Below are 23,850 nucleotides of genomic sequence, written 5' to 3'. Positions count from 1 at the left end.
TTAGGGCGAGGAATGTCCTGCTGTCGCCGTCTGACAGAACGGTCGTGTACCTGAGTTGGTGCCTCTCCCAAGATCTTTTGAACAGGATAAGGCCCGCCTCAACTTCCATCTCACCGGACTTCTTATCCGTATTTTTTTGGCATATGTGAGTGGCCTTCCACTCTTCGTAGTGGGGGTCATCAGGCTTCGGTCCGCGTTCGCAACCAGCGCAAAAGTTACTCAGAACGATGTGGTCTAATACGGGCCCGGAAAAAAGTTCAATGACCGCACCGACCCCAATGTGGGACGAATGTCCGCGGGTCATCCAAGACCCGTCGTAGGACACGGCAATATTGCCAGGATTGTCCATGTCGAGCTCGCTATACAATTTGCGGACCGATTCTGCACTCTCGTTTTGTTGCTTCTCAACGGCGCGTTTCGCGGCAGGCGTCAACTTCATTTTCTGGTAGGTCTGCCACGTTTTTGTGTGCAGCCCGCGGTGGGAAATATTCATAACGGCGAAAATGTCGTTCAGTGCCGTTTGTCGGTTGCCAGTGGCTTGCATCGCGCGCGCGGTCAAAATGTTTATTACAAACGGATTCACTTTTTTGTCACCGTTTACGCGCGGCGAGCTCCATACCGCTGCTTTATCGCCGCAGTTAGTGCAGAAAAGCATTAGTTTCACGGCAAGACCATATTCACGCTCGTCTTGGTAAATTTTCGCGTCTCCACCGCATACCTTGCACTTCAGGTGTCCGAGAAGCGTGTTCACCAAATCCAAACACACCACGGTGAAAGTGGTCTCATCCAGTGGCGCACCGACGGGGGGGGGGGGGGGTTTTGGGGGTTGTAACCCCCCCCCCTGAGGCCGACCTGACCCCCCCCCCCCCCGTAACTGCTTCACGGTCATTGTCGCCGAGAATCCAGCGTACACGTTCACGGGCCTTTCAGACGTTGTTATTTCAATTCAAGAGGTGGTCTGAGGTCGATTTTCTCTCATTTACTCCAGAAATACGTGGTATTCACCCATCTACTCCTAAACTGAAAGAGCGCAAACCGCGTGCTCTGTGGCTCTGCGTTCACTTCCAGTGAAGCGGCTTTGGACGAAAGAAAAGATGCTTTCACGGGTCGTCAGTTTGACCCCTCTTCTTTTCTTGCCCCCTCTGATTATTGCAATAGAGCAAGGAGATATTTCGGAATCTTCAAAACAAGCTATTGGTTTTTTTTTATTTGTTTGATTCTCGGGGGAAGTCTAAAAGGGGCTGTGTACAATGACAATGCGCCGCGTGACTTGACCACAGACGTCGGTGCACAGTGCGTGTGACATGAAAAATATTACGTATAGCAGCTCATCCAGCTGTGTACGCAGTGCTACATATATGTTTGTCCAGAACAAGAGTTCGCAGTGTTGTTTACCGTTTGTAACGTTATTATCCGGTTCACACGGGCAAATCTAATGCACTTACCTGCGCACATGCAAATTATACCTGGTTCACTGGGACGCTTCTAATGTAATTAGAGATTAAGATATCAAGTGCCTAAATACCATTAAATTGTCGGTGTCACATGGCTTGATTTATTGGCACTAATGGCGCGACGACAAAATTGCGCAATGAATATATGCTGGTTTTGTCTTGAATGTGCAACTTGTTTCAAATTCTACGTCATAAAACTCATTTTATAGAAATAACAAGCGCTTTCATGTACATTCAATGCCTTACTCGCCATTGAAACGAAACTCGCTTAAGCGTGATGAACATTTCCTGTTGCGATGCCGGTGGCATTCTCGTTACTTTTTCTTAAATCCTTGATATTATAGTGAACACGAATTGTGTCCGTCATGGAGCACCTTTGTTTTCCTTTAGTCAATAATGTATGCTCTCCTTCCCGAGAAACATTCTTTTTTCATCATATAGATGGGCTCTACAAAACCACGCCCTCTGGATGAAGCTTTTTCATCTAGCGGCCGTGACAAAACACAAAATGAAAATGAAGGCACTCATTCAACGGCAAGCTCTAAAGTATATAGCCACGTGTCACCGCTAAAATGCCCTTTATATTCACGGTGTTACCAATTAGCGCCACTTTTTACGTGCAGACGAGCTCTAACGTAATTCTAATTGGCAGGACCGAACCAAGGTAACCATCGATCCTCCAAAACGAAAAAAAAAGGAGAAAAGCATTTGAAGCACTTGGGCCCTTCCAGAGACATATGGTGCGAATCTTCTTTTTCTGCCTTATCACAACGCATTAATTTTGCTAAATATGCAAACTTTCTCATAAACGTTTCACTATTTCGAACCCTGTGCCCATGTCTGTCGCCATAGCCAATATAACAATGAAACACATCGAGGAACAAGCTCTTAATTCATTGCAGCCGCAGTCAAAAATCTTTCACAGATACGTCTCAACGACTGTCATTCGAGCGTCAAGAGGTCATAAGTCACAATTATTCTCTCATCTAAATTTATCCAACGAGTATTCAGTTCACCCTTGAAACAGAAGACTCCCTGTCGTTTTTAGATGCCCTTGTAACTTGCAAATGAAACTGTGCAAACACACCTACACAAGTCGATATTTTCAGTTCACTTTAGAACCCCACAAAAATCCGCAATACATCAGCAGTAAAGAAGAGCCGGAACGCACTGCAGCACACAACTTTAGAAAGAAAAACAAGAAAAACGCGATATATTCAGGAAACGCGCCAGGAACGGCTACCCAAAATCTTTTATTCAGGAAGCATTTCGCTTCCAAAAACACAACGACGCAAGCTGAGAAATCCAGTAACAGGTGTCTCCCAATCAACATCACGACAGAAATACATATCTCCGCTATCCGTGGCGCCAGCAAAACCATCGCCCGTTTCCGCGGCCGGCTGAGTAACGTGACAGTAAGAACGCGAATGGCCCGTCGGCTCTTGCGCTTTGCCGCCTTTGTGCCATACACACGTGCAGTCCGAAACGGGAGGGATAAAGACCTGACCGAAGCCAGTTCGAAACCGCTAACGGTGGCGCGCTCGACTTCAAAGCGAAACCACATGTTCGAAAAGCCGCCGGCGTACTAGGCTGCCGAAAAAAGAAGAAAAAAAACGGTCTTGTTGACACCCCACTCTTCCGAGCGCGTGGCCCATAGCCGACGATGGGGACCGGCGGTTCGTGAAAATGTTTGCAGCATTACGAACACAATAGCGCGTTCTATGCCTTCTCCCAAAAACCGGCCACCGGAAGAGCGTACCCAAGCCATCGTCAACAAAACTGATTGTACTGGCTGCGACGCGAGCTGCATCAGCGGAACTGAGAGAGACGGAAAAGACGTCCCCAATCCATCGCAGCTGAAGCCAATTACCGGAAATGAATGCTGGCAGGACTTCGCTTTTCCCCGAGCAAAGCGCAAGAAAAAGAAAAGGAAAAAAAGGTGTACGCGTACAGCCTCACAGTCCGGCACTCCAAGTATCCCCCTTTCCCTGTCTCTCATCTAACAGTGCACCTCGACACATCCACACGGCAAAGGTGCTCCCCACCACTTTTTACTCTTCAACTCATTCCCACCGGTCAATCCCTCGCACTCCTCTGTTCTTTGACCGAAGAGCACTGCCGCCGCCTACCTCACCCTTTCATACCCACCAAACAAGAAAAGAAGCCCTGTTCATCCCTCCCTCGACCGCTCAAGAAGGAACCGTATGTATTCCGAAAAGTAGGGAAAAATGTTCACTCAAAGTTCCAAAGATAAGAGGGCGTCGGCGGCGCTTCGAAAAGAGTGTTTTTTTGTGTTTTTTTCGGGGCTTGCGTTTTCTACAGGCAAATGGTGTCGCCAGCGGGGTGGCCGCGCACTTTTTTTTTTAACTTTGTTGACAGAGGACGGACGAGCTGTATTGGAGCGGCGAGAAGAAAGGCGACCTCGTACGCGGCTCGTTCGTCAAAGCGACAGCAAACCCGGGAGGCCGTACAGCTCGAGCACATGGCGATATTCGTTTAAGCACATACACTGTGGTTCCTGCATTTATGAGCAAGCCTTGGCGCAACTAGTGTGTGCGTCGACAGCCATGCCGCAGTACCGCGCGCACGCAGGGACACCAAGCAAGCACGAATGCTATGCGAAAATCCATACGTTGCGAAGATGCGAGGAGTAAGACGACGGGGCAGAATGAGCAATTGTTTTCAAGGACGCGTGACAAGAAAAAAGGGCTTTGGAAAGTGCGAGAGTTATATTGGGGTGCCACGTTTTCTTTCTCTTTTTTTCCGACAACCCTCGCTCTCTCTCTTTTCACCACTTCTTTTTTGTATGTTCTACGTCGGACGGAAGCTACGAAGTTTGATGTGCCCCCATGCACACGTTCAGTTCGCTCGCTAGTACTTGCTTCTGTGTCTGCTGCGCGAATCTGCGTCGAATGAGCTACCACATCACAGGGATTTCGCTGAAGCGCCAGTCGAACACGATCCTCAACTACTTCCCGAAAAAGATTCCGTGTTCAGATTCAAGAGATGCAGCGACAGCACCGGAATGCCCGATTGCGGCCAAAAAGGAAGCGATGACTCAGCACTTATCGCCTTCAGATGCGTCAATCGATCAGTCACTTATCACTGAGGATACTTCAGTCGCCGAACCTGTGCACCCGAATGACATGGCAAATCGGTAAGCGTGGCTACAGTGCAGTTTATCCGTGAGCTGAGAATTGTACTGTACGTGTGCTGCATTGAGCTGTACGTATATAATGTTTATAATCAATGTCACAAAGCTTATAGTAAATATTTACGATGTACTTCCAGATTTGTAGTTTGGCGAGGCCTTAAGGAAGTATAATATAGGATGTTCTGCTCACATTGTGCACAAAATTCTCAGTTGCAGAGTTCTTTAACTGCTAAAGTTGCCAATGGGGCTTGTTTGTATGACATTTCCTGATTACTGTGGTAATCAGGCACAAGACACAATAAATGGGACACAAGAAAGGCACACGGCGCTGGGTGTCCTCTTGTGCCTTTCTTGCGTCCCATTTGTTTGCGCTAACATAGTAATAATTTTTTTAACAGCAATGCGCGACCGCCAGCAGGCCGGCACGTCAGCACCCTTATCACTACCTGGAGCTGAAGAACTAGCAAAAATAAGTATTTGCCAGGCAGCTTTGTTGGAACTATATTACGCGTTGGTTTATTCAATTTGCCATTTATTTTCTCCGTGCGCTGCTTCACTGAACAGTTTCTTGGCCCTCTCAAGTTTTTCAAGATCTTGCTGTAAAATGCTGAAAGATCATCATCATCATCACATTTGATATTATTATTATTATTATTATTATTATTATTATTATTATTATTATTAGCAGTAGTAGTAGTATTGCTATTACTATTTGGTATCTCATACTTTCTTTGTCGTTGCAATCCTCCAGCCTAAGCAACGAAATGGCGTATTATGCAGTGTGCCCGCTCCCCCCCCCCCCCCATCCCACACTCCTGTAGGCTTCTCAGAATTTCAACCCCCCCCCCCCCCCCCCCTGAGAGAATTCCTGGGTGCGCTACTGGTCTCATCAAGCGGGCAGGCACCGGAGTCGCTCGCGGCCAGCAAGTCCGCCTTTCGTTGCGTTGCGGTAGTCGTCGAAAGCTTTCACCTTATTTTCGGCTCTCCTTTTACGCTCAATCATTTCTGGAGGGGCCAAGATAACAGTGTCGCGACGAACGCAGCCGACGTCGGGGGCATTCGTCGACGGGCACGTTAGGCCTAAAGCCCCTTGATGTTGGAATGTAGCGGCGCTCCTTTATCCACGCCGCCTCACCTTCGCCGGGCCCTCAACCTCCTCTTTCTTCACCCTCTCTTTCTCGGAGCCGGCGCATCCGCGACGCTGAATGGCTGCGACGTGCGATACCTCCCAGTCAGGTGACCCTGACGTCACGAGAAGCGAGCGCAAGCAAACTGAGCAAACTTCGCGCGCTTTCAGTTGCTGACGCACGCCATGAACCCTCCAGGCGTCAACTCTCCAGGCGTGTGTGTACGGGTATGTGTGCATATGTGTGCCTGCGTCTGTATGTGCGTGTGCGCACGTGTTAACGTGTGAGTGCATGTGCGTGCGTTTGTGTATGCGTCTTCGCGCGTGTTTGTGCGTGTACGCACGTATGCGAGTGTGTGTGTGTGCGCGTGCTTGCACGTGCGTGCGTTTGTGTTTTCGCGCGCGTGTATATATGTGCGTGCCTGTATCGCGTGTGTATGTATGTGGTGCGTGCATGTATCGCATGTGCATGCGCGTGTGCATGTATGTGCGTGCGTGTCTGCATCACTTGTACATGTGCGTGCGTGTCTGTATGGCTGTGTATGTGCGTGTATGTCTGTATCGCGTGTGCATGCATGTTACTGCGTGTCCGTATCGCGTGTGTATTTATGTGCGCGTCTGTATCGCTTCTGTATGCGCGTGTATCGGTATGTATGTGCGTGTCTATATCGCGTGTGTATGTGTAAGTGCGTGCGTGTCTGTTCGCATGTGCACGCACGTGTGTACGCGCGTGTGTATGTATGTGCGTATCTATATCGCGTGTGTATGTGCGTGCGTGCCTGTATCACGGGCGTATGATCATGTGTATCGATGTGCATGTGTGTCTGTATCGCGTGCGTATCTAGGTGCGTGTGTGTATGTGCGTGTCTTCATCACGTGTGTATGAACGTGTGTGTGCGCCTGCGTGTCTGTATCGTGTGCGTGCGTGTCTGACAGCAGTGATGTGATAGCTGCGCCAATTGCGCCAAGACGTGAAAGCTGCTACATCCTGCTACATCTCCGCTGTTTTGCGCCAAAACTGCGCCGAACTATAAGCACACTAGCGGAAAAACTAGTCACTGTATATGCTACCAGCATATACAGTAACTCTAGGAAAAACGTGCGCAGCGCGCCGCCGGCGGCAAAACGCGACACTCCAAAGCTGCCGCGCGGCAAAATTTTCGTGCCGCGAGAGGAATGTGTTCGTGCATCAATATTCTTCTCGGCACGTTGCCCGGCGCTTTTTGGGGACATAACCATAACCGACATAACCCTCTCCAGACTGCTGCAAATTGGCGTGACCCCCCAAAAATGCACCTTGGAAGGAGCGGCTCGCCGCGAGCTGGTGTGACCGCACCGCCGCAGCAACATAGAAGTAAAATTTCAGTTGTTAGTACAGCGACGTCAACGCCTGTCCTATTTTTGCACCCTTTTTTAAGTTCCGCTACTCGAACGAGTGTTATAAGTGCTTTACCCCTGTCACACGGACAACCTTAACCGTGGTTAAGCTGACTACGGTTACGGCTGACCACGGTTAGGGGTAGCTACACAGCAGAAATAACAGCATGGTTTTGCAGCGATAAAGCGACATGCTACACAAGAGGCACATTGAAGCCACGAAGACGCATCGGAATTCAGCAGGTGTACTGAAAACTCCAAAGACCTGCATATCAGACGTATTTGGACATGACAAAAATTGCAACCCAATCCGATCCAGGCTCTTTGAGAACCCAAGTAAACCAATTTAGGAGGCGTTGATGTAAACGTAACCGGCTGATACGAATTCGTGAAATTCCCCAGCCGAATTCCACTGTGTCGAATGGGCCGAAATTTGGATGTTCCGAACTCTTTTCCGCGTCGCGGCGGGTGATACGAACCTTGGTACCGAATCCGTCGAGCGACGGCCGAGGGCAGAATGCTGCTAGCTTCGGAAGTACGCGCGCGGCCAGTGCGCACACTGTCAGAACCAACGTTTGTCAGAACTGTGGTTATCGTTTGCCATAACCGCTGTGGGCGAAACCGCAGTCGCTCTTGACACTATCTTGTATGGCAACGACGAAACTGACGGGACTCCGAAAGTGCACGTGCGTCCAACGCCCACCCAGTCCAAGTGGCGCTGCTTCCCGCAAACGCCGCGGACAAAACAGCGGCAGATGCGATTATAGATAGCAATACAGGCGACGCAGAACGTAGTTTTGAAGGCACGTGCGCAGCCAGCGCAGGCGGATTGAAAACGGAACTACCGTTTGCCGCAACCGCCGCGCACGTAACCACGGTCGCTATCAACGCGATCATCGATAGCGACTACGAGCTCCGAAGGTACGCGGCTAACGCAGCGGTAGAATAAAGGTTATATAGTCGTAGAAAAGGCACGAAGCAGTGGTGTAGCCAGGAGGGGCGCACCCCCCCCCCCCCCCGCCGAAATCTTTTTTTTTTTTTCCTATGGCATACAGAGCCCAAAATGACACTTGACCACATCTGCCTGCCCGGCTAAATCAAGGAGGTTTTTGGCTGCTCCAAAAGCCCTTTTACCTGCTCCAAAACGCACTTTTTGCTGCTCCAAAAACCTGCTCCAAAACAGCTTCAGTCAATCACATCACTGTGCAAAAAAAAAAAAGGTATGTAAGTAAGCTTGGTGAATGAAAATAAACGTTTTTTGTTGTCAGTAGCGCCAGTGTGTGTGTCTTCTTCCCTTCGTCCTTCTCTTTTCGCGCCCATATCCAAGTACCATTAAGAGACAGGTTCTCATTTATTGCTTCAAGGGGCCGATTAAACAAGCGGCTGCGGCGAGCAAGTGGAGGGTTCAGCGTGCCGTGTGCAGCGCGCCGGCCAGGGGAGGGGAGAAATCCGAGGAGAATTGAGGAGGAAAACGCGCGCGCGCGGAGGAGAGTGTCGCTACTTTCTAGATCAAGGGGCTTTAGTTAGGCCTACTCCGGTAGTGCGCTCCTCGGTCTCCTCCGCCGTTCCGTCGTTCGATGCCTGCGGTCGTTCATCTTCGCCTTGCAGTTCATCCTCGATGACCATCGATCGTTCCGCAACTCTTCTGATGTTCAGTATATGCGATTTTTTCCTCTTTTTGCCGTACTTGTGTCGGCACGCAAACTTTCCCGCTGGCATTGTTGATCCGCGCCGTACGACAGGGCAAAATGGCGGCCGCTTACTGACGCGCTTGCAGACGATGCTCCCAGCCAATCGCGTAGCCAGATTTTGTCACGTGCTCTAAACAACCAATAGATATCGCCGTTTTACCACTTTTTCGCGCCGTTTTTCTGCCGACACGTGTGAATGGAGGAAGGCGCTGGCGCGCGAAAATTTAAGACGAAGGGCTGCTCTTTCAAACGAGACCAAGATAGCGGCGAGCGAGGCTGGGGCACGAAAGCTGCGCATCGTTGAAATGGCACTGTTTTCAGTTTTATATCTACGCAAACTGAGGCAAGAAAAGTAATTTTACGGTTGAAATAGACGCGTTCGATGCATGAAACTTAACAGATTGGTAAAATAATGCATGTAGATTTCAAAAATTCGATTTTTTTCGCGATTTTTCGGTGCCAAATACCAGTGTCCCCCCTTAAGTATATTGGCAGTAAATTGATGACCACAAAAATAAAAAGGAAGAATAGCACCAAGACCTCTAATGTGAATACATGGGGACCGCTGTGACTGCTGCCAACTGCAGTTACGACTCAACCACCACAGCTGCACACACCAGCACACGTTTGTCACGATCTCTTGTTGACAAATAAACAGTGGAAATGAGAATGGGTTCATCTACAGAACCATTATCAGTGTGCGAGATTGCATTGTCACCAACAGTTGAGAAAATACAGACCTCCAAGGCCATGCATTTGCCTGTGAAAAACTGATACGTAATGGATTTTGTGATTGCTTGTTGTAATTAAGCCGTGTACATATTGTAAACAAAGGTGGGTCATGTTCCAATTTTCCTGTCTCTCAGAAGATATGGTTCGACTTGTATTAAAATATTTATTTTTTATTTTTCGTAGAGCACAATAGTAAACGGAAATCTCTTAAACGAAACTGCTGCTTAAATGGAACAACTGCCTGTGATATGATGGATTTAAAACTTGCATTCTGCACTCCTGTTCACCTCTGAGTAAACAGAACTCCTGCTAAATGGAACACATCTTCCTGGTCCCTTCAGGTTCCGTTTAATGAGTCTACTGTATAGGGGTTGACTTGTATATTCGTGCTCAGCCTGTTTTCGAGCAAGTGCGGTAGTTCATTCCACCAACAAAAACGGCAGTCAATGGCTTAGTAGCACTTCTGCTCTGCGCTTTATCCATTCTTATGTGCATTCCAGCGCTATGCCTAATTCTCTTGTTCCGGTTTCCAGGACAACTCTGACCGCAAAAGGCGCATCGTCTTCAAGGACAGCGATGACGATGAAGCAGAAGAATCCTTTGCGACACCCTCTGTCGAGGCCCCTGCAGCGACGGAGCACAAGCTGACCCTCTTTGACGATGATGATGAAGAGGCAGAGGAGGAAGGGGAAAGCCCCGACTACGACTTCAGGCTAAGGCCACAGTTCGAGGGCCACAAAGGTCACAAGGTCAGTGGCATAGCAAAGCAGAGATTGCGGTGTTAAGAGAATTTGTTGATGGCATAGTTTGCTCATAATGATAAACTTCAGAGTGCTAATACCGTATGGGACATAGAAGAACACGCACATACGCAGGACAAGTGCTAACTTGCAACTGTCTTCACTGTGAAAAACTTTCCTTCATATATACACTGTATAGCTGGCATGCACAAGCACTCTGCCCATCATAACTGCACGAGCGAGCTGGCCGACGACTTTAAATGCTCCCGTTGGGCGCTCCTCGCGCCATCTCGCTGGTAATGAAACGCTTATAAGTACCTGCCGTCTCCGAGTCCTGCCAGCAGTAAAGGGTGTGTATATAACGCTCGTCGTTAGCTACTTGAAGGATCTGCGCTTTGTGCCGTAGTGGTTAGCACCACGCGTTGCGGACTGCGAGGTTGCTGGTTCGATTCGCGCTTCGGAAGCATTTTTCTGAATTATTTTTCTTTAGGATGTTTATATATATATATATATACGCATACTTATACATATACGGTGCATGATGGCGGCGGCAAAAACCAGCCGATACTGTCCATATAATTGCTATCGCAATAAGAAAAAAAGAGAGAATAAGATGTGCATCTGGCATTACACACTAATATGGCGGCGCATTACAATTTGAAAATGATTTACAAATTAAGTTAACTTGCTCAAAAGTGCATCACATCAGAGATCAAAATGTTTTAACCTAGGCTCCACGATCTATGGCTCCATTTGAGCCGCTGGTCTTTAGCAGTCTGCGACAGAGTTTAGACTGCTGGTGTGCTGCTGGGGCAGTTAGCATGAAGCCACGCACCAGGACCATTTACAGTCGGCAACCTGTTACGTTTTTAATTGGTTTGCACGAAACCATGGCATCGCTAATGCCTTTATAAGAAAGGCCATGAAGTGGGACAAACGAAAGGAAGGGCTAGTAGGAAAGAAGAATCGTTAGATCAAACAGCTGTTGCACGACACAGTCGTTACAGTCCTTGAACGTTGTCAGCATCTAACAGCGGTGTTGCCAGGAATTTTGGGGCATTTTGTGCTAGGTATCCCTGTTGCAGAGAAATTTCTAGAGTTCACCGCTTTATTTGCAGCAGTGCAAACATATGATGATATCCATTCACAGCAAAAGGGTGCTCCACGATATGCAGTTGAAGCAGAGTGGACAATGTGATATGCAATAGGGTAGCCATTGTCATGTATTTGTACACAACTGAGTTCTTCTTGTATGTACACTACGAGTACTGTGTTTAGTCATCCTTTATATCTCAGCAGCTGGGATGGAGGCTGAATTTAGCATACAGAAGACACGTTGTACTGTGCTGTTTCTAAGAACCAAAGAATGCAGCAGACGTAGTTTCGTTGTCATGGCGAAGTGTGGCACCACTGCATACTGGTATACACAACCGAAATGTTCTTCAGATACATGGCAAACTTTTCTTGGCATTATCACTACTTTGTGCTATAGCCGTAACCAAGACACCGTGCTTCTGGGCATTTCTCACAGCTTTTGTTGAACATGCGGCACCTGTGCAGCGGAGCTCGTTCCACCACGTTTGTGTGCATTAGTCATTCATGGCACACATACTTTCCATGTTTTTCCTGTGGTTGGACAGGTACTGGAGCTGCAGTCCAAGTTTGGCACTGACGAGCGTTTCCGCATGAGCGAGAATTTCCTGGAGAGCGATGATGATGAGTCTGGCAGTGTCAAAGGTGAGTGGACTTGGAAGGAGTATGCAAGCAGTTTCCTATAGCATTATAAAATGTTTTGTTCATGTATGTTCCAAGTCTGTTTATCAAGCTTGTGCGAATATCGTTCTTTCGATTCGAAGTGAAATCGAAAGTGAAGCTTAAGTGTCTTCCAAGTTTTTAATTGAATTATATTAAAATTTACAGCAATTCGTTTGCATGTCAAGCCTAATGTAATTCTTATATGATCAGTATTTCATGTGCTGTGCAGTTTTATGTAATCTGTACGAGTATATGAGGACTAGTGAGAGCTATTTAATAAAAGTTCTTTGAGCTCGTCTAGACGTTTCCCTGAGGCCTCGGGAGTACTACCATCTAACAGCCTTGCTCATGGTCGCAGCTATGTCCCTTGCAGGGGCATAAACGAGAACACAATAGCAGTATAGATAAAACTTGGAGGACACTTAAGCTTTGCCTTTAAGGGGGGACACTGCGCCTGAAAACTTTTTTTACAATTCTTTACCAATTTAAATCAAACTCGCTGAGTTTATGTATATTTGTGTGCTGATTTCAAATATGCAATTTGTTTCCTAGTACAATGTGTAGTTTTTGAATTCCATGTGCCATTTTGGGAGCCCCAGTTTGCCTAAACTGAGAGAGCTACAAAGTAATTAGGCACATTAGAATGACCTGGAATGAGTACAGAGTGCAAGAAAACAAGAATGGATGTTCTAAGCCCATTTGAACAAAAGTTGTGGCATGTTGAATATTTGTGGCTGAAATCCCAGCTTGGAGTAGACTAATTTGAAATGTTCATCGTGCCATAACTTTTGTTCAAATGGGTTTAGAACATCCATTCTTGTTTTCTTGCACTCTGTACTCATTGCAGGTCATTCTGATATGCTTAATTACTTTGAAACTCTCTCAGTTTAGGCAAACTGGGGCTCCCAAAAAGCATATTAAATGTTTAATATTTTAAAAACTACATGTTATACTAGAAAAATAATTGCATATTTGAAATCTGCACACAAATATGCCTAAACTCCGCAAGTTTCATCTCAATCGACAAAGAATTGAAAAAAAAATTTCAGGACCCATGTTGTCCCCCCTTAAGAGTGGAATGTGATGGCATTTTCAGGTCTCATTCACATCACGTCCTCATTTGTTTGCCATGCTTCATTTCTCGGTAAACACAGCAACCGTGCCGTAAAGCGAGGAATGTCTGCGTGCTTGACGTCACCGTTCTAAACTTTCTGAGGGTGCATACTGTGAGTGTAGGTGCGAAGTTCGCGCTACTCTGTTATTCACTATAAGTACAAAGTAGCGAAGTACCCAATAAACGTCTTTAAGGCAATATGCACGCCTGCGTAGCTGCACACTGTTGATGCTATGGCTGATGATGACGGTGATGAATCATGGCTGAGCCCCTTGTAATGGGTGGGCAGCCTTAAAACAGTCCACGCATTATGTAATTCACATGGTGTGATAACTGATGTGATTATATAGACTTCCACCTTGCAATATTTGCATAGCTGCTAACATAACTCCTTGCCGGACAAGGCACCTTTTTCAGTAGCAGTTTCAAGCACTGGCATGGCTCTCTGGTTGAATACTTGACTATCTGCCATACAGGATGCCTGGGTTCGATTTCAGCTTAAACCCTTAATTTTTTTTTTTCATTGCATTCATCAGGATTTTTTCCTCATGGATAACACCACCGATGCCAACGACACCACATTTTCTGTGACACAGGCTCTTGAACGCTATATTGTTAACATCAAAACCGCCCCATTCAAGGCTGCAAGCACAGTATCCACAAGCAAGAGACACCTTTAAAAATGATCTTCTTTTTTCTTTACGGTTGACGCACTTGCATCTTTTGAGTTGTACTTATGAATATTAATGAAGGAAATGAGTGAGCAAGTATGTTCTTTGTAATTCTGTGTTCTTTAGGTGACCAAGCTGCCTTGGACGAAGATTCCCTGGACCCCAGCAAAGAGCGTGCACGTAACCTGGACATTCTCCAGGACGTCTTGGGGCCAGAGGCACCCAAGATACGGCCCAAGGCCATCTTCAAGTGAGTCCTGTCACACCGATGACATAAGACTCTCGTTAAACGGAACCTGAAGGGACCAGGAAAATGTGTTCCATTTAACAGGAGTTCCGTTTACTGAGAGATGAACAGGAGTGCAGAATCCAAGTATGAAACCAATTATATTAGATGCAGTTGTTCCGTTTAAGCAGCAGTTCCGTTTAACAGATTTCCGTTTACTGAGAGTCTACTGTAGTAATTACCGACGTTGAGAGTTACGTTGCCAAAGTGGGTGTAGCGATGACCAAGAGCTATGCCTACCTCTGTTTGCTGCCGAGAAGGGTGGGAAGGCCGAGCAAGAAACTGAAATCAGCCAAAGCGGGTTGTTCTATACCCTGTAACTTCCTTATTACAGCACTTATTTGCAAAATTCTTGCGGCAGCCTGTTCACATCGTACAAGTGCACAGTTATCACTTCGTCACACATTTTGGAACATGGGCTTGTTTACTGGCCCTTTAGTAAGGTCATTCAATGATTATGTACTTGGAAAAATGTTACAGGGCCCCTTTAATTTACATGAAAGCAATGTGCAAGCTGCAATTGTTTTGATTTCACAGCTTTCTGCATGATGCGGCTGCAACGCAAGATCTGTCCGAGACATGCTTTTCATCCCCACCCCTCTACCCGCATCCACCATTACTACTCTTACCACCACACGCACAGAATAATTTTCCTGCCAGTTAGCTGGCCAGCAACGGATCAGCCGTTCATCGTGATATAGATGGCGAGTTTGATGGCAGCACCGTACACCATGGTAGAATCTCTGTTCATCCTTCACGGCTTCCACCATGTTGGCGACATTGATTGTGCATCACCACTTGTTAAAGCGAAGCTATGCTTGCCGCAATCCCTGTAGGTGTACCAGAGGAAATGCGATTGTGGTAAATGACGCACACAGTTCTGAAGGCGTACAATCAACACAGCGGTAAACTTAAGAAGCAAGCACGAAGCATTCTGTCTTTCCTGCTGTTAGTATCTGCTTTACATTCTTGATGATGACCAAGGCACTTCAGTTTGCCACGCTTTGTTTCTGATGGACGCTAGCGCTGTTCGCACTCTTTTGTGTTGCACGTTTATGGCACTCTGCATTTTGTATGCTCCAGGGACCGTCATAGTCAACAGGGTAAGGCCATGGCCAATTATATCTGTCTTAGCAAGCACCTAATGTTATCTAACAATGCATGCGCTTGCTGGGACTAGAGGATGAGTTAAAAATAACTAACTTTGCAAATTGCGAATAGTGATTTGGTCGAATAATTTTGAATCAAATTTGAATCGCATATATTGCATATTATAAAGAAAAATGAACATATTTGTCATGACAAAACTAACCTGCACAATATTTTTTTTAAACTGAAACAAGGCATGTGCAAATGTCATTCTTCTTGGTTCATTGGGAAGTTGAAGCAACTATGAAAAATTGAAGGACACCTTGTAAATTCCAAAGTGTGTTCACCGAAAGCCTGTGGCCATTAGACTGACCATGCCATGGTATCGGGGGAATCCACATTCTTGGGGCGCTTCTCTGAACCACGTGCCATGGAATCATCACCGGGGCGCTTGGGAGCCATCCGACTAACTTGACTGGATGCCGCCGCTGCGCTGTGCAACAGTTGCGCAACGCGCCTTGGAAGGAGCAACTCGCAACTGTTGCTATGCGCCGCTGTGCCGTCACGTGATTGCTGAGAGTGTGTGAGGGGAAAAGGCCACAGCTGGCACCGTGCCAGGGCACAGACGGACACCGGCGGACACTGCGAATACGAGACATTAAAGGCTTTCGCCTTGATTAATAGTACGAGGGGCGTTCAATAAAGATTTCCCCTGACTCACTTGTATTTATTGCAGGATGCTGAAACTGGGCATGTATAATCACAAAAGTCACTGTAGGTCACGTGCCAATGTGCAACTCTAAACTGATAACGGTCTTTCTTTTAGAGGTGCTGAAGTGGTGTAAGGTATGATAATGGATGCAGTGGAATACAGAGCAGCCGTCAAGTCCCTGTACTTGAAAGGCCGCACTCCAAAGGGGACGTTCGATTACATAAAAGTGGTTTATGGGGAGGATTCTCCATCATATGATATAGTGAAGAACTGGCATTGTCAAATCAAATACGGTCTGATTTCGGTGGAATCAGCTCCGATTGCAGGGCGACCCCACTCCGTTGTCGATGAACACACCATCCAGCAAGTGGAGGCCGCCATTTTGGAAAATCGCCGTATTACTTTTCGAGACCTAGCTTAACATGTCAAGATTAGTGGAGGGTCCATGGAAAAAATCGTTCAGGACGATCTTCATATGCGTAAGGTATCCGCTCGCTGGGTTCCCCGGCTGCTCACACCTTTCCAAAAGCAAGAACGAGTCAAGTGCTCCCAGGCTCTTTTGACCATGTGCCATGGAAACAAGCAGGACTGTTTCAACAGACTGATTACACAGGATGAATACTGGGTCCATCACTATGATCCGGAAACTAAAGTCCAGTCTGTGCAATGGAAGCACTTGGACTCACCGCCTCCAAAGAAGGCACGCAACCAGCCCTCGGTGGGCAAGGTCATGCTCACAGTCTTTTGGCACCAGCACGGAGTAGTCTTGATCGATTTCCTAGAAAAGGGTGCCATGATTACTGGGGCATACTATGCTTCACTGCTGCGGAAATTGCAGGAGGCCATCAAAAGCAAGAGACGTGGCATGCTCACAAAAGGTGTCCGCCTTCTGCAAGACAATGCCCCAGTTCACAACTCACATGTTGCCCAGACGGAAGCACGCTCCTGCGGCTTTGAAATTCTACCGCATTCCCTTTATTAACCCGACCTCGCCCCATCGGACTTTCACCTCTTTCCATCAATGAAGTAGTACAGTGAAACCTCGTTAATACGTACGTGCCGGGAACGCGGCATAACTACGCACTAAACGGTAGTACGCATTAAACACCAAGTACATATTTGCATCTCCTAGCGTACGCCATCGCCGCCAGCAAATAAATAGAGTGCCACAGCAAATATTGCCTAAAGTACCCACCGCAAAGCCTTTTCTTTCTTTTTGCCAAAGTGGAGAAAAGATCCTGGCACACTCGCACGACCGCCCGATAACGCTAGTGGCGACGCCGAAGAGCATTTCGAAACTATTGCAGGGGACCTGATACGCGGTCAACGCAGTGACCGACATAGCGACAGAACAGACAGTGTGATTGCCGCGGTATATGTGTGTGCGTCTAACCGCGATCTGCCACTAAACGAAAACTGACGCAGTTCCAGTGAAACGCGGTATGGCCGCGTGGAGCCGATCGTCTCCCGGCTAGTTGCGTGCAGCGCGTCGCCTACTCGGCTCACGCCGTCACTATACCGGGCCGCTTGCTGTGCCGCACGCGCGCATTTATCGTGGGAATGTTGTTCGTACCCACTTCGCTCCAGATCGTGCACAGATGCGGCGAGTAGCTTGTTCGGTTAACGCAGCGATGACGAGCTTCATGCAAGCGATGCGCACTCCGCGATGCTCTAGCGGTCCTGGCAGCGGACGGAGGCGCGTTGGGTGGTCGCCTAATAAAAGCGTGCAGTATGGTTACAACTGCGCTACGCTTGCTGTATCGTACACGTGCGTTTAGTGTGATAGCGTCAATGCAGCGAGGTTTCTCGGCGCCCGCGACCCGCAACGCTAACTACGCAACAGCGATCTGCTTTCGCTTTAAGCGGTGCGCGCCTGATGACGGCTTAGTAGCGTTTGCTGTCGGGCTAGTTCGTACATGGCTAAAGTTCTTCGACCCTGCCCGAGCATTTGTGCCATTAATTCAACTTCAGCCTTGAAGACGGCCGCGCACAACGAAGCGGCAGCGATCAGCGGCCCAGCGCGTTCAGGTTGTCGCCTAATAAAAGCGTGCAGTAGGCTTAAAAGTAGCGCTGCGCCGCACGCGTGCCCGAGCAGATAGTTGAGGATACTTATTGTGGTAAGGTTGTCGGCGATAAGTCATGTCGGCGCGTTCGTCGGTGGCCGCCACCTCGCCTTTGTTCTTTCCCGATGCTTAACCACAAAGGCGTCGCCGCAATCGCGCGGAAGTCGGAAGTGGGGATCGACTGATCTGCGCACTTCTCAAAAAGAACGAAGAGCGGCACATTCTGGCGTCGGGAAGTTGAGCGGCACAGTAAAATTTTATGGCACAAAAAGTTATCGCGGTACGCAGGGTACGCACTAACCGGTAGGCACAGGGCGAACCACTACGGCTTAAGCGGTCAGCGAATGCATTGGGCTCTATGAGACTCGGTCGGGGATTTGTCGCAACTACGTTTTAACCGTTAGTACGTTTAAAGCGGGTACGTATTAACGAGGTTTGACTGTATTGGAAGGGCAAGCATCTTCCAGCTGATGAGACTCTAATTTCTGAAGTTACAACATGGCTTTTGCAGCAACCTGTCGACTTCCACAAGCGAAGTGTTTACAGTTGCATAAAAAGATGGGAGAAGTGTGTGTCCCAAAGTGGCACCTATGTAAAGAAGGACTAATAAATCTGCAAAGTTTCGTTGCTCTCCGTTCCGAGGAAGTGGGTCAGGGGAAATCTTTATCGAACGTCCCTCGTAGCAGGATTTGACTTTCGGTAGAATGCAAGTTGCAACCTGTAAAATATGCTGCGTTTTAAAATATACTATACTTAGAACATATAAGCCGGTGCAACAAGCTTTTAAACTTAAGAAATAATGAATCGATGTGAGGGTAGTATGTTCATTTAAAGGGGTCATGAAGCACCCCTTGGGCTGATTGAAAAAACACATCCTGCGGAAAGCTGACACGGCTATGAACTGCTCTGCCAAATATTACAGTCGTGCGCGCCGCGTAATGGCCACAAGCGGAGCGCGAAGTTGCCGTTTCCCCAGGCACCCTCTTTTCAAACAGAGGCCGGTTCTCACTCTCGTCGGTGGGCGGGGCGTCTGTCCGCTGTACGTCGCAAGAGACACAGCATGCTTATTGGCCGATAGCCGACGTAACTCGAGAGCGGCGTTCGGATCAGATGCGCTTCTTGCCGCCGCTTGCCGGCGCCGCACTCCTCAGTACACGGTAGCCGCACTCGCGCAAGCGAATCACAGCGGGGGAGCGATCGCGTTTCATGACGCGCGCTGGCGTAACTTCTTTCCCCCATGCCATCCCTCCCTGTCTAGCTTCCAGTGCGCTCGTCGGCACGAGAAAAGAGAGAAAGCGCTGGGAGCGTGCGCCAAACCCCCGTAACTCCGCTGATTCTTGACGGATTCGAGAAATTTTTGCGGCAATCGATTCGGGAGGCAGTACACTCCGATACTGAGGCCATTAGATCATTACTTGGAAAAGTGGTTCATGACCCCTTTAACCTTGAAGTGGGGCATCGCGGCAGTGCGAATTTCTTTTGGAAAGATGCATTCACGGCATAGCACCCCTCCACTGCAGTGAAACCACCTTTACAAAGGGGTTACATGTGGACTAATATACACCTATTCATTCATTTCAAATACTTCGAAATTTCCAATAATTTAAATTCGAATCAAGGTGAATTCAAATGCTGTAATGTTCGTTTGAATATTCAAAGTGCTCGAATATTCGCACAAGCCTAGTATTTTGCAATTCCTCTTATGTTTTGCCAGATAAAGCTCATAGCCTCCAGCAAACACACTTCAATGCAGCCACTATTTGTGAGTCGCAGCTGCCATCACAAGTCAAGCCTGCCCGAAAGAGGCATAAGAAAGCATGAGCCCCTCCAAAAGAGGGCTCAGAAAAATAGCTATTGTGCAGCTGGATACTTTCATTGGCAATCATGCTACAACACTCGGGCACTGCAGTGGCTGAGCCAGCGCTCTATGTGGCCATGGATTTGCCATAGCCAACTGCTCATTCTTGAGGACCCGACACAAAAATTTTGTATCGTGTTTTGTCTTTTGCAATAAGTAGCTAATACTACTGCCTTGTCACGGTTAGAAGCCTTGGGGTCATTCCATGCCAAATCATCCAGCGTTTTTCCGACCATCACAAATATGGCTGAAAAAATTTCCACGCATTTCTTCAAGTTCGAAACTCGTTCTGCTCGTTTATTTCTGTTGCCAAAAATTTTCCCGCCTGTTTGTGAGAGTCTGTAGTTTTGCGCCGACTGAGCTAAAGGGCATCAAAGAACAATTTTTTTCAAAGGACCTTTATGGGATGCACTCGATAAAATGGTATTTCCGGCAAGCTAATGAAGTGATGTAACTGTAAAAATAACGACTTATTTATGTATGTCGATTCTGCGAGGGCATTTCGCACAAGCAAAATTGAGACAAGTTGCGAAGTTTGATATTTTTTTACAGGAACAAGGCAAACTCAATGGGTAGAAATTAAATAAATATGTACTGGTGGCCTGTTCGACATACTACAAAAGAAAAATAATTAAGTCGCTGAAGGTGTAGCAGATCGTCTGAAAAAAAATTGCGAATTTCACTTTTTTTGAGAAAAGCTCTGTATTCAGCATCAAAAAACTTGCCTTGGTGGTCGGAATGCATGATACTTCATTTGAAAGCTCTATGTATTAGCTGAACATTGGCAAAGTTACAAAAGGGTATTATTTTTTTAACTTAAAATATATTTTTTTGAAATTTTGTATCTTCACCAGCTTTTCACCTTCGTAACTCACGCGGAATGAAGCACTTGCAAAGGCAATCTTCAGCCCATGCCCACTGACCTGGGATGCAGACGTCAAACATGGTGCTGTCTATAAAGCAACCCCATTTCCTTTTCCATTGCTTTATAGACAGTACAGTAAAACCTCGTTAATTCGAAGGCCTCGGGACCGAGAAAAATATCCCAATTAAGCGGGATTCCCAATTATCCGAAACAACGCGAAATCAAAGAAATCAGCCAGAAAACGTGATGTACAGAAGTCACACCTTTATTGTGGCAAGTCAGCCTACTTGGAGAAAAATTCCTCCATGCGTGACTGACGCGTTCGGTAGTTCCCAGCACTGAAAGTCATATTTTCCAGCCTGTCAATGAGGCGCAGCATCTCAGCCTCGCCGCCGTTGCACTCGACGAAGCTGCGCACAACACTCAAGGCATCTATGACATCCGCCAAAGGGGGTGCTCGGGAGGGCTCGTCATCGCTGTCAACATTAGAGGCTGAATCGGTCGATCTCGCAGCTATCTCGCTGTCGATGTCGGCGTAGCACGTCTGCACTGTGCACTCGACATTTGCGTACTCGGAGAATCCGATTGGAGTGCACTCCTCGTCCGCGTGCAAAGCCTCATATCGAGCGCACAGAGTCTCCCCTTCTTCATCAAACGGGCAAGTGACAGCGGTGACAGCAAACTCAGCGGAGGTTGCCTCTTCTTTCACAAAACCGGCGTGCTCAAAACACCGTCGAATAACGGTGGCCTCCACCTGCCTCCATGAAGACACTCAAGCGGAGACAGGAGACAAATGGAGCAGTCGCACCGAATTGCACAATGCTCGCCAGCCGACATCCAAATGGCACAAAGACTCCACAAAACATTCACTTCGCTAGAGTGGCTAACATCGCTGTTGAGATGATGATGATCATGATCGCAACCGCACGCATCGCCGCCTGGCAATTGCTAAAACATGGCGTCTACGACGTATTTCCGGTAAAAAAAAACATGGCCTTCGAGATCCGTACATTAAAAAAAAAATGCATGTTTTAGTTACAGCCTCCGAGATTCGCAACACCCTTTGCATATCTTGGAAGTCGCGGCCAAGTGTGCCAATTAACCGGGAAGTCGCAGACTGGCCGCACCAATTATCCGGTTAAATTTACATGTAAAAATTTGGGACCGCGCAAATAATACAAATTATCCGGGATTCCCAATTAACCGAGTAGAAATTACCGAGGTTTTACTGTACATAGAGCTCTCAAATGAAGTATCGCGCATATTTTTAGTCTGACCACCAAGGCATGTTTTTTGATGTGAATACAGAGCCTTTCTCAAAAAAAGTGAAATTCGCAATTTTTTTCAGACGATCTGCTACACCTTCAGTGACTAAATTATATTTCTTTTGCAGTATGTCAAACAGGCCACCAGTACATAATTCATTTCTACCATTTGAGTTTGCCTTGTTCCTGTAAAAAAATATCAAACTTTGCAACTTTATTCAATTTTGCTCATGCGAAAAGCCCTTGAAGAATCGATATACATGAATAAGTCGTTATTTTTACAGTTACATCACTTCATTAGCTTGCCGGAAATACCATTTTATCGAGTGCATCCCATAAATGTCCTTTGAAAAAAATTGTTCTTTGATGCCCTTTAGCTCAGTCGGCGCAAAACTACAGACTCTCACAAACAGGCGGGAAAATTTTTGGCAACAGAAATAAACGAGCAGAACGAGTTTCGAACTTCAAGAAAAACATGGAAATTTTTTCAGCCATATTTGTGATGGTCGGATAAACACTGGATGATTGGGCATGGAATGACCGCTTCTCTACTTCAACGTGTGATGGTTAAAGGGATACTGAACAAAAATTTGAAAAAGCTACGAAAACACTTGCATTCGACTCGGACGACACGACTGTTCCTATGAACAGCGTTTATTTCACGTAATTTCGAGCCGTTGGCCGTATTTTTAGTGGATTTTGAGAGCGCGGCAGCTGCACGCCAGTGCGCTTGTCGACGGCCGTGACGTTGAATGCTCCAGCAGGAGGGGGGCAACCGGCATGCTCTCTCCTGCCCTGCCACTTCCCTTTCTCCACCTCTCCTCTCAAGAACACCTTCCCGACCGTGAGAACACGTTTGGAGAGAGACGCGCGGCTATGGTGGCTAGCGCGGCAGCGATGTCGATTGGTAAGCGATTTTGCAGCGAGCATGGTTGGCGCGTCAGTATCCGCCGAGTTTCGTGTCGCTTCCTCTCTAGTTCGCGGCGCGGCCGCTAGACGCGCTAATTTGCGAAAAATGCATTAAATTCATCATTTTCTGCTAGTCTCTGGCTGAAGTGAAGGTTGTTTCAATAAGTTTCAGCACCCAATCTTTCAATTGGGCCATTTATCTCGGCAGCGAAAATTTTGTTCAGTATCGCTTTAATTATTTGGAGAAGTTTCTATAGCTCCCACTTGCAGTTTTGGTTTCAGAGAGCACTGAAAAAGGTGGGGCCAGCACGTGTGGCGTGTAAACACAGCCGGCCTTGCAAGCATGCACAATAAGTGAAGGGTGAATCGCACGTGGCAACATCTGCGTGTGAGTGTGGCGTATTTGATAATTGTGTGGGTTTTTTTATGGGAAATTCTGCACTTCCATTATTGTAAGTCAACTCTAAGTCACCCCCCCTCCCTCCCCCAATACCGCCTAAAAAATAAAGCCATACATATGCGTGCATTTCACAACGAAAATTCGCTAATGTAGTCGCTGCAGTGACTTGAGTCATCACTAGAGTCATCGTCAAGCTAGCATTCTTCAAGAAGTTTGATGCCTAGGCTCTGCTGTCCTTGAAGTGCATCCTCAGTATTTCTGCTTCCAAAACAAAGACACAGACTTCTTTCGTGATTATTTTGCATGTCACCAGTAGGGACCGATGGCATGGTTCGGTTACATGTGCTGCAATCTTCAGTAAGCTCCTCGACTTTGGCCCGCAAGGACCTTGGCACTTCGCGCCACATGTAAAAATTTGGTTATGCCGCAGTCACCCCCACCATAGCACACGTTCAGGTGTTGCAAACTTGTGTACTCCCACGTAGTTGTTTTCCATTCGTGCAGTTGTTTTTGGGCTGCCTGGCCCCGTAAACGACCAGGCAGCAATTTAGAAACATGTGATAAGGCCTGCATAAGCGCACACTAGTGC

The 23,850-nt window shown here is 47.3% G+C and overlaps 1 protein-coding gene across 1 annotated transcript in view; it reads left to right on the top strand.

Moving 5' to 3' along the window:
• Positions 1-23,850, top strand: part of LOC119395772 (nucleolar protein 8) — a 64,607-nt gene that overhangs the window by 15,318 nt on the left and 25,439 nt on the right. The window contains exons 6-8 of the mRNA XM_037662776.2: positions 10,068-10,283; positions 11,915-12,011; positions 13,941-14,064. Of these exons, the coding sequence (XP_037518704.1) occupies positions 10,068-10,283; positions 11,915-12,011; positions 13,941-14,064 (437 nt within the window). The remainder of the gene's footprint in view (positions 1-10,067; positions 10,284-11,914; positions 12,012-13,940; positions 14,065-23,850) is intronic.

The sequence above is a fragment of the Rhipicephalus sanguineus genome, chromosome 6, assembly GCF_013339695.2.
Source record: "Rhipicephalus sanguineus isolate Rsan-2018 chromosome 6, BIME_Rsan_1.4, whole genome shotgun sequence".
Classification (NCBI taxonomy): Eukaryota; Metazoa; Arthropoda; class Arachnida; order Ixodida; family Ixodidae; genus Rhipicephalus; species Rhipicephalus sanguineus.
The sequence above is the reverse complement of the archived record's forward strand: the minus strand, read 5'-3'. Positions and strand labels throughout refer to the sequence as shown.